General features: G+C 39.3%; 1 protein-coding gene across 1 annotated transcript; it reads right to left on the bottom strand.

Moving 5' to 3' along the window:
* Positions 1-66: 66 nt before the first annotated feature.
* LOC309840092 (olfactory receptor 52I2-like) lies at positions 67-4970 on the bottom strand. The gene has a single exon (XM_082682159.1). The coding sequence runs from the start codon at positions 1311-1313 to the stop codon at positions 339-341; it is 975 nt and encodes a 324-aa protein (XP_082538285.1). The 5' UTR covers positions 1314-4970; the 3' UTR covers positions 67-338.
* Between the last annotated feature and the right edge of the window lie 9032 nt (positions 4971-14002).

The following is a 14002-nucleotide window of genomic DNA, read 5'->3' as shown; positions in this document are numbered from 1 at the left end:
TAGTCAGGTGTGAGGGGCCAAAGAGTTGGTTCAACTGATACTCATTTGAAAATAAGAGTCAGAAGCTAAGGAAAGAAAAACCCCAAATCTATATTCTCTGCCCAGACTTAAACACAGATACTAGTTGATTGAAATCATTAAAAATGTCAGAAAATTAATCATTTCATACGCATTCTTGCTAGAAGTCGGAAAATTGGAGAAGAATACACTCTATAGCTTCATCTTAGAACTCTTTATGGTGCTAGGCACACCAAACCAGCTCTACAGATTTCTGAGATGTCTTTGAATGCTTAATCTTGAGTCATCTTGATTGCTCAAGATCTGAACAGAATGTGTGTTTATGAACCCAGTTTGGAGTGGTCTAAGAGGCAGTACATTAGCAAACTCCATGTTCGCTTCCGTATTTGTTTGGTCCTCAGGCCATAAATGATGGGGTTTAAGGTGGGTGGGATGACCAGGTACAAATCAGCTAACAGCACTTGAGTGTGGAGGGGCACTGTATCCTTCCCTAGCCAGGCCACGTAGATGGATGCCATCCCAGGTAGGTAGTACAGAGCCATAACCCCCACATGAGAGCCACATGTGCTTAATGCTTTCAGCTGAGCATTCTTTGAGGCGAGACCACATACTGCCTGGAGAATCAGGTGATAGGAGGCAGCAATGAAGGCCACATCAGAACCCACAATAATGGATGAACCAATCACACTGTAGAGACTACTGGGCATAGGGTCAGCACATGACAACTTGGCTACAGCTATGTGCTCACAGTAGGAATGGAGAACCACATTGGAGCCACAGTAAGGCAGATGACTTAACATCCAACTCAATGGAGTCATAAATATGACAGCTCTGACAGTGATGGCCACACTCATTACCAGCATCAATTGAGGTGTGAGAATTCTCTTGTAGTGTAGGGGCTTACAGATGGCTATATAGCGGTCAAAAGCCATGGCCAGCAATAGCCCTGTCTCCACAGATGTGGCTGCATGGACAATATACATCTGAGTGAAACAAGCACTAAAGCTAATGGAACCGTCTCCTAAGAAGAAGATGCTCACCATCTTGGGTACCACAGAGGAGGCCATAACAATGTCCACAGCAGCCAGAATATACAGAAAGCAATACATGGGCTCTTGTAAAGTGAAATCCATCCAGATTACAGTCATTATGAGTATGTTTCCTAACAGAGAGATGACATACATGGCACTCAGTGAAATAGCCAGCCAAAGATGTGAAGACTGCAAACCTGGGATGCCCACAAGGAAGAAGGTGTCAGGGTTTTCCATTGTGTGGTTATTTGGTATCCCCAGCATCACAGATGAAACTGCTTTCCTGTTAACACATAAAACAATGTAAGAAATGGATGTAGTCCTGTAAGACTTATTCCCCACTGTATAGTGCTAGGGACACCTGGTGGCATTTTCTTTTTTTTTTTTTTTTTTTTAAGATTTTATTTATTTATTTGACAGAGATCACAAATAGGCAGAGAGGCAGGCAGAGAGAGAGAGGAGGAAGCAGGCTCCCTGCTGAGCAGAGAGCCCGATGTGGGGCTCGATTGCAAGACCCTGAGATCATGACCTGAGCCAAGGGCAGGGGCTTTAACCGACTGAGCCACCCAGGCGCCACCACCTGGTGGCATTTTCAACTCAGTGGACAAGATCAGAAAACTGAAATCTGACAATTTATCCTGTTCCTCCTTCCATCTTAGTATTCTTCACCTTCCTAATTTTTGTTTATTATTCAAGTATTGGCTCATGGCTTATCTCTTTGAGGAGTCTTCTCTACTTCATTCCCCATCCCATGCTGAGGCTAAATTAGGTATCTTTTTCTGAGCTTTCATGGAATCTCCCATGTTGACCTCTGAAGGACGTAAACTGAAAATCCTAATACTCTACCTATGACTTTATTGTATTCAGTTAACTACGTGTGTCTTACTCATGGCCTTATACCAAGTGTGTGACCCAAAGCTGTGATACACAAGTCTATTTAAAAAAAAAAAAAAAAGATCATAGCAAACAGTTTCCATAAAATGAATAAGAAAACAGAGGAGTTTGTCTTCTAACTTTTTATGTTAAGTTTCTGATCCTTAATTATTGAATGAAACAATGAACTTCTTAAGATTGAACACATCACATTTGTGTCTTCAGTACAGTGCCTTGACAATAGATGAATAAAGCATCCTTGAAGAAATAAATTGATGGATTCAGGAAGAGAACAATATTAGTGCTTTCTGTGGGAGGTAATAAACTGTCCAGAAATATTTATGATCCCCACTTTCCCTTTTAATTTTTTGTCATGAGTATATCCCTAAATAATTGGTTATGTCAGATTGATGGAAAGGACTGCCCCAGGATCCCAGACTACAATAGACATTTTCTCTGTTAACCAACTAGACACTCTTCCTGTTTCCCAATCCTAACATAGAACATATATTTGCTCCTTCTATTTAGCCGCTAGCACTAATTGACTTCACACACAGGCTTGATGGGAGTCCTCAGAAGTTTTCTAAAAATCCAAATTTCTACGATGATTACAAACTGGTCTTTATTGAAACCGACAAACCAGCAGCACCACCACCACCAACAACAAAAATCCCTAACATAGAAATGCCTTATAATGGAACAGGTTGAATAAAGTACTGAGCTCTGCTTCATGGTCATATTAAAAGAACTTTGCTGTGTATAGCCACTGGGTGAGACATTGTCAGTGATAGACAATGAGAAGACAGTGGAAAGCTTTTTGAAGTTGGATGATAGTAAAGAATGGGGGAAAAAATAATTCATCATATCCTTAAGACTGTCATGTGTTTTCTGGATGCCACAAACTCAGAGTTGACCCATCATTGCTTAAAGAGCTGAAGAGGAACCTGAGAGATGAGAATGCCTCCCCCACCATCCCACTCACCTCTGATCCAGGATTTTCCTCCTCTGGCACTGCCCTATATCCACCTTTCTTCTGAGGGCTGTCCCAGCTTTCCTTGCTCATCCCTCCTTTATCCAGCCCTGGCAACTTCTCGCTGGGCATACCTTTCCTTCCCTTTAGGGTTTTTGTCCTCATATGTTTTACATCTTAATTAGAATAGCTGGAGGTTTATATATAATTTATTAATCTTTTCAAATGACAGGACAGGTTAGTCGTCTTTTCATTTCTATTTCATTTTTTATTGCTACTGAAAATTTTCTTGCTAAGATCAGTGGTGGTCCCCATCAATGATGTGTGGCCGATCTAGTAGTTTCTTTCATTATTTATTTTACTTGCCCTACCCAAAACATTTAACATTACTGTTTGTTCCCAAGTTTGTTAAATTTTTATTTGAAGTGTAACAACATACTGTAAAGTGTACAGATTCAGGTGTACAGTTTGATAGATTTTTATAAAGTTAGCACATGAACACACCCACATAACTACTACCTAGAGCAACATGCAGATAAAATTGCTTCCTGATCGTTGAGGTGTACTGTTAAGAAAGCTTTGGTCAAGCTCTTCTAAGACTTTTCTAACTCAGAATCTGCCTCTTCCTTCAATCCTGTAGACATTTACGTGAAAACCTGAAAGTTTTCACAAGTTTACACAAGTTTACACAAGTCAACTTCAGTAACTAAATCAAAAGATACATGGGATTTTTCATTCCTATTTAAATTGTCAGAAATACACAGTTCAAATCTAAATTGTCTTAAAGAAAAAAGCAATAATGCGTAACTTACTTGAATGGAGCCTTTGTGTTTATAATAACCCTGTGCCTCCCCTCTACAACCAAATAAATGTGCTCCCAATCAGTCCTACTGCTCAGTTTCTTTTCTCAAAACTCCCCCTTGGACTCTGAAAACCAGCTCTCCCTTATCGAAAGTTTGGACTTACTCCTTCCTTTCTCAGCTTTGAAGCAAAGTAAAGTGTTCCCCATTCCTTCTTTCTCCTTCCCCCCTCTCACCATTTCCAAGTAATGATCTTCATATCAGCACCACCCACCAGACCTGGCCAGCCCTTTACAGTGTGATGGAGGACTTATATCTTCCTTTCTAGGTTGATCCTGGCCTTTAAACTCCAAGTCAGCCCCACACCAAGTCCCCAGGTCAGTTACCCACATTGCTGTTGTATTCTCTATTCAGCTTCCTCTGATGTGTCCACATTTCTTTTCACTCAAAAGAAGAGGGATTTATTCAGTACCCTTCAGGAGGAGCAGGAAGAGCCACATAAAATCAAAGATGAACAACAGAGTCACAATGAGGAGTGTTATCACTTTCAAAGATCTCCCACTGGAGTCCTCTTTTCCCCTTTAGAATCTCTATCATCCTGCTTTCCACTTGGACACCCCCGCTTCTCTTGGCCTCTGCCAACAGCCAAATACTGCAACTCCTCCAGAGACTGGTTTTTTGTTTTTTGTTTTTTCCCTCTGTGTTCTGGCCTCTGGGGCTTTCCAGATTACAGAAGGAAGCAGATGATTAGTGGATGAAGAGTCTTTTTTTTTTTTTCAAGTGCTCAGAAGATACCTAAGAGAATATAGAGTGAATCCTGAAAAGAAAACAAAAGGCCCACAATGAGTTAGATTTATTAAAGCCTGCTTTGTGCCAAGTGCCCTGCTAACGACTTACAACGGTGATCTCTTGTTGCATTTTCACAACCCTCTAAATGATCAGCACATCAACATTTTATAGATGACACTGAAGTGCATAGAAGGTCATGAAGCTTCTAAGTCAGAGAATCAGGATTCAAATTCTAGTAGTCATAATTCATTTTACTTTGTTGTAGAATTCTTCATGCTGATAGTATACTTAATCTCTCAAAGTTCGTTTCACTGTTCCTCAGTTCTGCCTGGGCTTTTAGGTTGGGCTAAATATATCTCACCTCATTGTGTTATAAAATCTTATTTGACAGAGAAGGGAAAGAGTATAAGGTAGACCAAGGAAGATAAGCTTTTCAAACTGGGGGAAGGGCATGGACCTCAGCACAAAAAGACAAAATATTCTCCAAGCAGAGAATAAACCAGAGAAGATAGAATGCAGGGTACTTAAAAAAAAAAAAAAAAAAGAGAGAGAGAGAGAGAATGACAGTAGATGAGGCTAGAGGGTTGAATGGACATTTTAAAGGCTGTGACTTCTGCCTGGGCATCATGATGGGGCAGGAATGAGAAGAAAGAAGACAAAAAGAGAAGCCCAACCAGCACAGTTAAAATTTCTCTCTCTTTTTTTAGTGGGAAAGGATATAGAGATATTGGAAATCCAAAAAAATCAAGAGACAATGCTGCATGCTCCCAGCTCCCTAATTCCTCATCAGAAACAGAGTTCTCAGTGATGTGAATGGTGAAGGCATTCTGTTGCCTTTGACAGGAGGAAGGGTGCTTCATGTCTTTCTCAGCCTGACAGCATATTCCTAATGATGACACAGGGTGGTTTAAGTTCAATTTACTAGGTTTAGCATCTATTAGAAGGTCCAGTCTTCACACCTGCAAGAGAATTAATCCCCAAAACTGCTGTGCTAAAAAGTTTAAAACTTGTGGGTCCCTATTGTCTACAGGATAATTCAGAGAACAGGCCAGAATGTAAACCTAAACAACAATGTGGAATACAGGTAGGAAAAGCAGGCAGGCAGTGAAATGCAGGAGACAAAAGGACTGCTAACCCAAGTAGCCCCAATGTGAGATGAGGCAGCTAAGCTGCAACAGTGCCAATTGGGACAGATGGACTGCTTTCCCCTGGGGTTCACCCTGGCCCCTGCAGAGGCATAAGTGGCAGTGGTGGATTCTCACAAACAAGGGGTGGCTTTTAGGTCACCACACCCAGACCCACGCAGAAGAGTTCCAAGAGGAAGAAAAGGCACTCCCAAAAGGGCAAAGACCCAAGGGAATAATGATAAAGGAAAGGTATTCTATGTAGAAGCAAGACTTTTCAGCATCTTTTTTTTTTTTCTCCTTTCAGAATGTCATAGCCTGCATAATATGGAAGGATACCCAGCTTTTTATACCACTAATTATTGGACAAAGCTATCACACATAGCCTGAAAAGGAATAAAGGTGTGGTACAAGAATTCTGCATTGCTGATAATAGAATTTTATGTCAGTACTTGTAAGGAAGTTAGTCTTTAGTTTCCCTTTTCTTGTGCAGTTTTTATCAGGTACAGCCATCAGTGTAATACTTTGTAAGGAAAAATATGACTGTTTTTCTTTCTCTACAATTTCTCTCTCTCTCTTTTTCTGCTAGTCTCCTATAAAATTGTCTGAATCTAGTGGGGTTTTGTGTTTTGTTTTTGGTTTGTGGAAATGAGAGCAGGGACTGGACTCTGGTCCTCTCAACCCTAACCACCAAGTCCAGCAATCCTTGGTAGCTGAAGCTGTATGTCCCGAGTAATAGATCTTCCAGGATAGCTAAAACTCCATGCTCTTACATAGCATATGTTTCAGGAATGTGGGGGCACCATGCTTACTAAAAGGAGCAGGTTTACAGAAAGAAGAGACTAGACTACAAAGACTGGTGAAGACCTGACCAAATGAATCTCCCCCAAGATAGACCCCACTGCTGAACTATCACCAACGCTTTCCCATCATTTTAACACTAAACATCATGCTCATGCGTGGAGATTTAACATATTAGACATGCAGCACATGAGGAAGCATGACATTTAAGTGCATAGGTGCTAAGAAATACCCACCTCTTCAGACTTAACATCATCCTTTTACCACCCGTGTTTCTTGAAAAAACTCCCCCTTACCTCTCCTTGAGCAGTCAGTCTGAGGATTTTTTCCTTTGTGCTGCCTCCCTTGTGTGCTAGCATAAACCCAAAAAAGCCTTGCCTGAAACTCCCAATTGGTCTCTTACCAATTTCCATTGTTTAGAGGGCACAAGGGCCCAGTTCGGTATCAGGAGTAATTCTTAACTTTTTTTTTTTTTTAAGTGCAGATTTGTGCTTTCAACTGAGATCATTTTTTTAAAAGATTTTATTTATTTATTTGACAGAGAGAGATCAGAAGTAGGCAGAGAGGCAGGCAGAGAGAGAGAGAAGGAAGCAGGCTCCCTGCTGAGCAGAGAGCCCAATGGGGGGCTCAATCCCAGGACCCTGAGATCATGACCTGAGCCGAAGGCAGAGGCTTAACCCATTGAGCCACCCAGGCACCCCTACTGAGATCAATTTTGATAGAATGTACTGCATTATACTATATCATTTTCATTTAGGTTTTCTAATTTATGTGCATAGAATTGCGCAAAATGTTCTCTAGTCATTTTTATTTTCTTTAATCAGCTTCAGTGGTTATTTCCTCTTGTCCTTTTTTTATCTTATATTTTGGGCTATCCCTTTTATCCTTGATTTGATTAGCTATGATGTGGGCAGGCTGAGTCCAAGGACCCAGAGGGGGCCCCACAGAACCCGCTAGAAGAATCCTTGGGCTACATACAGGGGAGAAATCAAACATGAGCCCAGACGGAGTGAGAGCAGAGTTTACTGAAGATATAGAGAGTGAAGACCCAGACAGAGCACCTAAGAGACTCAGAAAGGAAAAAGTCTCATCTTTGCTTGGGGTCTGGGTTTTGTTTGTTTGTTTTTTTGAGGATGGTGGTCTGCTGTGTGTGTCCTCTCAGGCTTTCAGAAACCAGTTACAGCAAGGACAATGGTCCAGGTGTCTTTTGTAAGTCATTTATTTCCTTGGAGCCAGGGGGTCTGAACATCAAGATGTCTAGTGCCAGTGGTCTGGAATATGCATATGATGGTCATCTTTGGATGTTATCTATTATGCTGGAAGATTCCAAAGAAATCATTAACTCTTTGTCTCTTACAAGGAGGATATACATTGCTTGTATGTGTAAAGTAGGGGTGCAGGTCCTAGCAAGAACAGAAGCAGGAAAAGAAGAAAAACGCAGACTTTTTAATGGAGTCCTTCAGTGTCCCTATTTCAGCTAGTTTATTCTGCTGTGTTCACTGTATTACATAACTAGGATTTTTATGTATTCTATTTATTATTGTTTTTAAACTATATGTATTTACTTATTCACTAATCTTTATTCTTTTTGCTTTATTTTAACTTAATTTGTTCTATCCTTATAAATTTCATTTTCTTATTTTATTAAAATGGGTATTTGGGGCATCTGGGCACCCTAGTTGATAAAGTGTCTGACTCTTGATTTCAGCTCAGGTCATGATCTCAGGGTGGTAAATTGAGCCCTTTGTCAGGCTCTGCACTGGGTGTGGAGCCTGCTTAAGATTCTCTCACTCTCCCTCTGCCCCTATCTCTTTCCCTTTGTCTCACTCTCTGTGTCTAAAGAAAATAAATTTTTTTAAAAAAGTGAAGTTTTTTCTTTGACTTCTGCTTTTATTTTATCACATATATTCTAATGTGAAGTATCTTCAGTATATACCATTTTTTTTTTGAAATTCTACATTTGTTTAGTTCTTCCTTTCCACCCAGAGTTGTTTAATAAGGAGTTTTTAAATTTCCCAGTAGAAGAGTCTTTATACTATAAGAAATGATCAGGGTCTATTAAACTCTTGCTACTCAAAGTATGATCCTTAGTCCAGTAGTACAATTACCTGGGAACTTGTTAAAAATACAAAATTTTGTCTTCCACTTCAGACTCATTTATTTTTTTTATTTTATTTTTTTTAAGATTTTATTTATTTATTTGAGCATGAGAGCAGGATGAGGGACAGAGGGAGTAGCAGACTTCTTCTCACTGAGAAGGGAACCCAACATGGGACTCAATCCTGGGATTCCAGGATCATGACCTGAGCTGAAGTAGATGCTTAACCAACTAAGCCACACAGGCATCCTCACTTCAGACTCATTTAATCAGAGTCTACATTTTAATAAGACCTTCCAGGTGATTTACATGCATATTAACATTTGAGAAGCTCTAGTATGGACCACTCTTTTGAAAAATCTCATCAGGGCACCTGAGTTGCTCAGTCAGTTGGATGTCTGTCTTTGGCTTGGGTCATGATCTCAGAGGCCTGGGATGGAGCTCTGCATCCAGCTCTCTGCTCAGCAGAGTGTCTGCTTCTCCCTCTCATTCTTCCTTTGTGCTCTCTCTCCCTCTTTCAAATAAATATATAAAATCTTTAAAAAATAAAAATCACATCAGGGGTATGGCTTTACGTCCCAGAGAGCAGCCAGGAAGGAGAATGTAGAGGCTAATGATTTAGCTAATAATTTTTTTAAATGACTACAATCAAAAACCTAAGAAATACCAAGTGTTGGCAAGGTCATAGGAAAAAGGGAATGCTCATGCTCTGTTGGCGGGAGTGCAAACTCTATAGCCGCTGTGGAAAAGAGTATGGAGTTTCCTCAGAATATTAAAAATAGCATTTCCATGTCATCCAGTAATATCACACTACTGGATATTTAACTTACAAAAATGAAATCATGAATTTAAAAAGATATATGAACCCCTATGTTTATTGCACCATTATTTACAATAGCCAAATTATGGAAAAGAGTATGGAGTTTCCTCAGAATATTAAAAATAGCATTTCCATGTCATCCAGTAATATCACACTACTGGATATTTAACATACAAAAATGAAATCATTAATTTAAAAAGATATATGAACCCCTATGTTTATTGTACCATTATTTACAATAGCCAAATTATGGAAGCAGCCCAAGTGTCCATCAGTAGATGAATGGATAAGTAGATGAATGGATAAAATATACAATGGAGTATTACCCTATGGTCTTTTCAAAAATAAAAATCTAACACTTAACTGGCCTAGGACACATAAAATAAGAAAGTAGAATGTGAAAGGAAGAGAGGGTTTAGTCAACAGGTGGATGGATTTTAGGCAGTAGTGGGAATCTTCACGGACTGCAGGCATTGAACCTCAGAAGTTATGTTGGAGGAACTAGGAAATTTTGTCTACAGTTCATTAGGCCAAAGCTTTGTTTGGAAATAAAACCTAGGCATAAGGGCAAGTGTCAGGTGTATATGTGCAGGAGTGTTTGTGTGTGCATATGTGTATACTGACAAATAAGTACTGATACACAATCCCATTTCAATCACACAGCTCTTTTTGCTGGAGATACTATTCATTAGGACCCTGTTGTACCTTCCAAGGGAGGAATTTCAGTTTGTGGCATTAGGAGCCAACCACAATACCACCTAATGAAGATTTCAGTTGTTTCTTTACCAAAACTGTCTCTTTGTATAGAAAATGAAGCAGAATTTTCCAAACAGCAAAATAATCCTCCTTAGAGTTGGATCAGTATAATCAGTCTCTTGAGGTCAGGGTGCAGTTAGAGACATCAATTACTAAAGATCTTTGGCTCCTGCTATGAGAATCTGTTATTTCCAGCTCTCTATATGGATCCCTCCCTAAGGTTTCCATTGCTAGAAAGTTAACCAATAGTTGACCACAGAATGGAGGGTCTGTTTCTGGATTCTCTATTCTGTTCCATTGATTTTTTGGTCAGCTGCTCTTCAACAAAGCAGGAAAGAATATCCAATGGAAAAAAAGACGTTTCTTCAATAAATGGTTCTGGGAAAAATGGACAGCCACATGCAGAAGAATGACACTGGACCTTCTTTTTAAAAAATTATTTTTATTAACATATAATGTATTATTTGCCCTAGGGGTACAGGTCTTTGAATCATCAGGCTTACAGATTTCACAGCACTCACTGTAGCCCATACCCTCCACAATGTCCATAACCCAGCCATGCTATCCCTACCCCACAACCCCCAGCAACCCTGTTTGTTTTGTGAGATTAAGAGTCTCATGGTTTATCTCCCTCCTGATCCATCTTGTTTCATATTTTTCATTCTGTACCCCCCACAAGCTTGTTCCCTGCCTCTCAAATTCCTCCTATAGAGAAGTCATATGATAATTGTCTTTCTCTGGTTGACTTATTTCACTCAGCATAATACCCTCCAGTATCATCCATGTCATTGCAAATGGCAAGACTTTGTTTCTTTTGATGGCTACATTTTATATATATAGATATAGTAGATATCTATAGATATAGATTCCTATAGATATGGTATCTATAGGAATCTATACCTATTCTAATTCTTCATTTTCTATACAAAGAGACAGTTTTGGTGAAGATATCTATATAGATATCTATATCTATACATATATAATATGTATAGATATATAATATATGTAGATATCTATATAATATATCTACATATACATATATATGTATATAATATACCACATCTTCTTTATACACTTTATCCACTCAACTGTTGATGGAAATATAGGTTCATTCCATAGTTTGGCTATTGTGGACATTGCTGCTATAAACATTTGGGTGCACATAACCCTTTGGATCACTACATTTGTATCTTGAGCGTAAATACCCAGTAGTACGATTGTTGGGTCATAGGTTAGCTGTATTTTCAGCTTTTTGAGGACCTCCATGCTGTTTTCTAGAGTGGCTGCACCAGCTTGCAATCCTGCCAACAGTGTAGGTGGGTTCCCCTTTCTCTGCATCCTCGCAAACATCTGTTGTTTCCTGACTGGTTAATTTTAGTCATTCTGAATGGTGTGAGGTATTATCTCCATGGTTTTGATTTGGATTTCCTTGATGCCCAGTGATGTTGAGCACTTTTTCATATGTCTGTTGGCCATTTGGATGTCTTCTTGGCAAAAATCTTAGTTCATGTCTTCTCCCCATTTCTTGGTTGGATTATTCTTGGAGTGTTGAGTTTTGGTAAGTGCTTTCTAGATTTTGGATACTAGCCCTTTATCTGATATGTCATTTGCAATGATCTTCTCCCATTCTGTCAGATGTCTTTTGGTTTGTTGGCTAAAATTAACAAGACAGGAAACAACAAACGTGAAATCCCAATAGTTCATCTTTGCCCTTGCTTCCCTTGCCTTTGGCAATGTTTCTAGGAAGAAGTTACTGTGGCTGAGGTCAAGAAGGTTGCTGCCTATGTCCTCCTCAAGGATTTTAATGGATTCCTTTCTAACATCGAGGTCTTTCATCCATTTTGAGTCTATTTCTGTGTGTGGTGTAAGAAAATGGTCCAATTTCATTCTTCTGCATGTGGCTGTCCAATTTTCCCAACAGCATTTGCTGAAGAGACTTTCTTTTTTCCATTGGACATTCTTTCCTGCTTTGTTGAAGATGAGTTGATCATAGAGGTGAGGGTCTATTTCTGAGTTCTCTAGTCTGTCCCATTGATCTATGTGTCCGTTTTTGTGCCGGTACCCTACTGTCTTGATGAGTACAGCTTTGTAACAAAGCTTAAAGTCTGAAATTGTGATGCTGCCAACTTTGGTTTTCTTTTTCAACCTTCCTCTGGCTATTTGGGGTCTTTTCTGGTTCCTTATACATTTTAGGATTATTTGTTCCATTTCTTTGAAAAAAAAAAAAACTGATGGTGTTTTGATAGGGATTGTGTTCAATGTGTAGGTTGCTTTAGGTAGCATAGACATTTTCACGAGATTTGTTCTTCCAGTCCATGAGCATGGAACGTTTTTCTATTTCTTCATGTCTTCCTCAATTTCTTTCATGAGTACTTGATAGTTTTCTGAGTATAGATCCTTTACCTCTTTGGTTAGGTTTATTTCTAGGTATCTTGTGTTTGGGGGTGCAATTTTAAATGGGATCCACTCCTTAATTTCTCTTTCTTCTGTCTTGTTATTGGTGTATAGAAATACAACTGATTTTTGTGCACTGATTTTATATCCTGACACTTTACTGAATTCCTGTATGAGTTCTAGCAGTTTTGGAGTGGAGTCTTTTTGGTTTTCCACATAAAGTATCATATCATCTGCAAAGAGTGAGAGTTTGAATTCTTCTTTGCCAATTCAGATGCCTTTTATTTCTTTTTTTGTCTGATTGCTGAGGCTAGGACTTCTTTTAGTGGTCGATTTTCTGTTCCTAGAATAGCTGCTCTTCTATCTCCTGTTGAGTTTGTAGGTGTTCAGAATGGTTTGATAACTAGCTAGCTGAACTCCCAGGACCTAATGCTATTTCAGTTTCCTACTCCTCCACCGTCTTGCTTCTCACTGGACCATTCTCTTATACCATACACAAAGAAAAACTCAAAATGGATAAAAGACTTCAATGTGAGAAATCCATCAAAATCCTAGAGGAGAACACAGGCAGCAACCACTTTAACCTCAGCTGGAGCAACTTCTTGGTAGAGACATCTCTAAAGGCAAGGAAACAAAAGCAAAAATGAATTGTTGTGACTTCATCAAAATAAGCTTATGCACAGCAAAAGAAACAGCCAACAAAACTAAAAGGCAACCTACAGAATGGGAGAAGATATTTGCAAAGGATATATCAGATAAAGGGCTGGTACCCAACATCTATAAAGAACTTTTCAAACTCAACACCCCAATATCAAACAATCCTGTCCAGAAATGGGCAAAAGATATAAACAAACATTTCTATAAAGAAGACATACAAATGGCCAACAGACATATGAAGAAATGCTCAACGTCACTTGGCATCAGGGAAATACAAATCAAAACCACAATGACATACCACCGCACTCCAGTCAGAATGGCTAAAATTAACAAGACAGGAAACAACAAATGTGGGCAAGGATGTGGAGAGAGGAGAAACCTCTTACACTGTTGGTGGGAATGCAAGTTGGTACATCCACTTTGGAAAACAGTTTGGAGTTTCCTCAGAAAGTTAAAAATAGAGTTACCCTATGACCTAGGAATTGCACTACTTGGTATTTACCCCAAAGATACAGATAAGTGAGAAGAAGGGGCACCTGCACCCCTAGTTCATAGCAACAGTGTCCACAATAACCAAATTGTGGAAGAAGCTGACATGTCCTTCAAGACATGAATGGATAAAGAAGATATGGTTTATATATACAGTAGAATATTATCAGCCATCAAAAAGGATGAATGCCTACCATTTGACGTGGATGGAACTGGAGACTATTATACTAAGTGAAATAATTCAAGCAGAGAAAGACAATTATGATATGGTTTCACTTACGTGGAATATAAGAAATGGTGCAGAGAGAATCATAGGGGAAAGGAGGGAAAACTAAATGGGAAGAAATTAGAGAGGGAGACAAACCATGAAGGACTCTTGACT

The sequence above is a fragment of the Mustela nivalis genome, assembly GCF_964662115.1.
Source record: "Mustela nivalis genome assembly, chromosome: 9".
Taxonomy (NCBI): domain Eukaryota; kingdom Metazoa; phylum Chordata; class Mammalia; order Carnivora; family Mustelidae; genus Mustela; species Mustela nivalis.
This window is presented reverse-complemented; position numbering and strand designations above follow the sequence as displayed.

Coding starts and splice junctions, on each gene's coding strand:
- LOC309840092 (XM_082682159.1), bottom strand. CDS start 1,313: ATGCTGGGGATACCAAATAACCACACAATGGAAAACCCTGACACCTTC.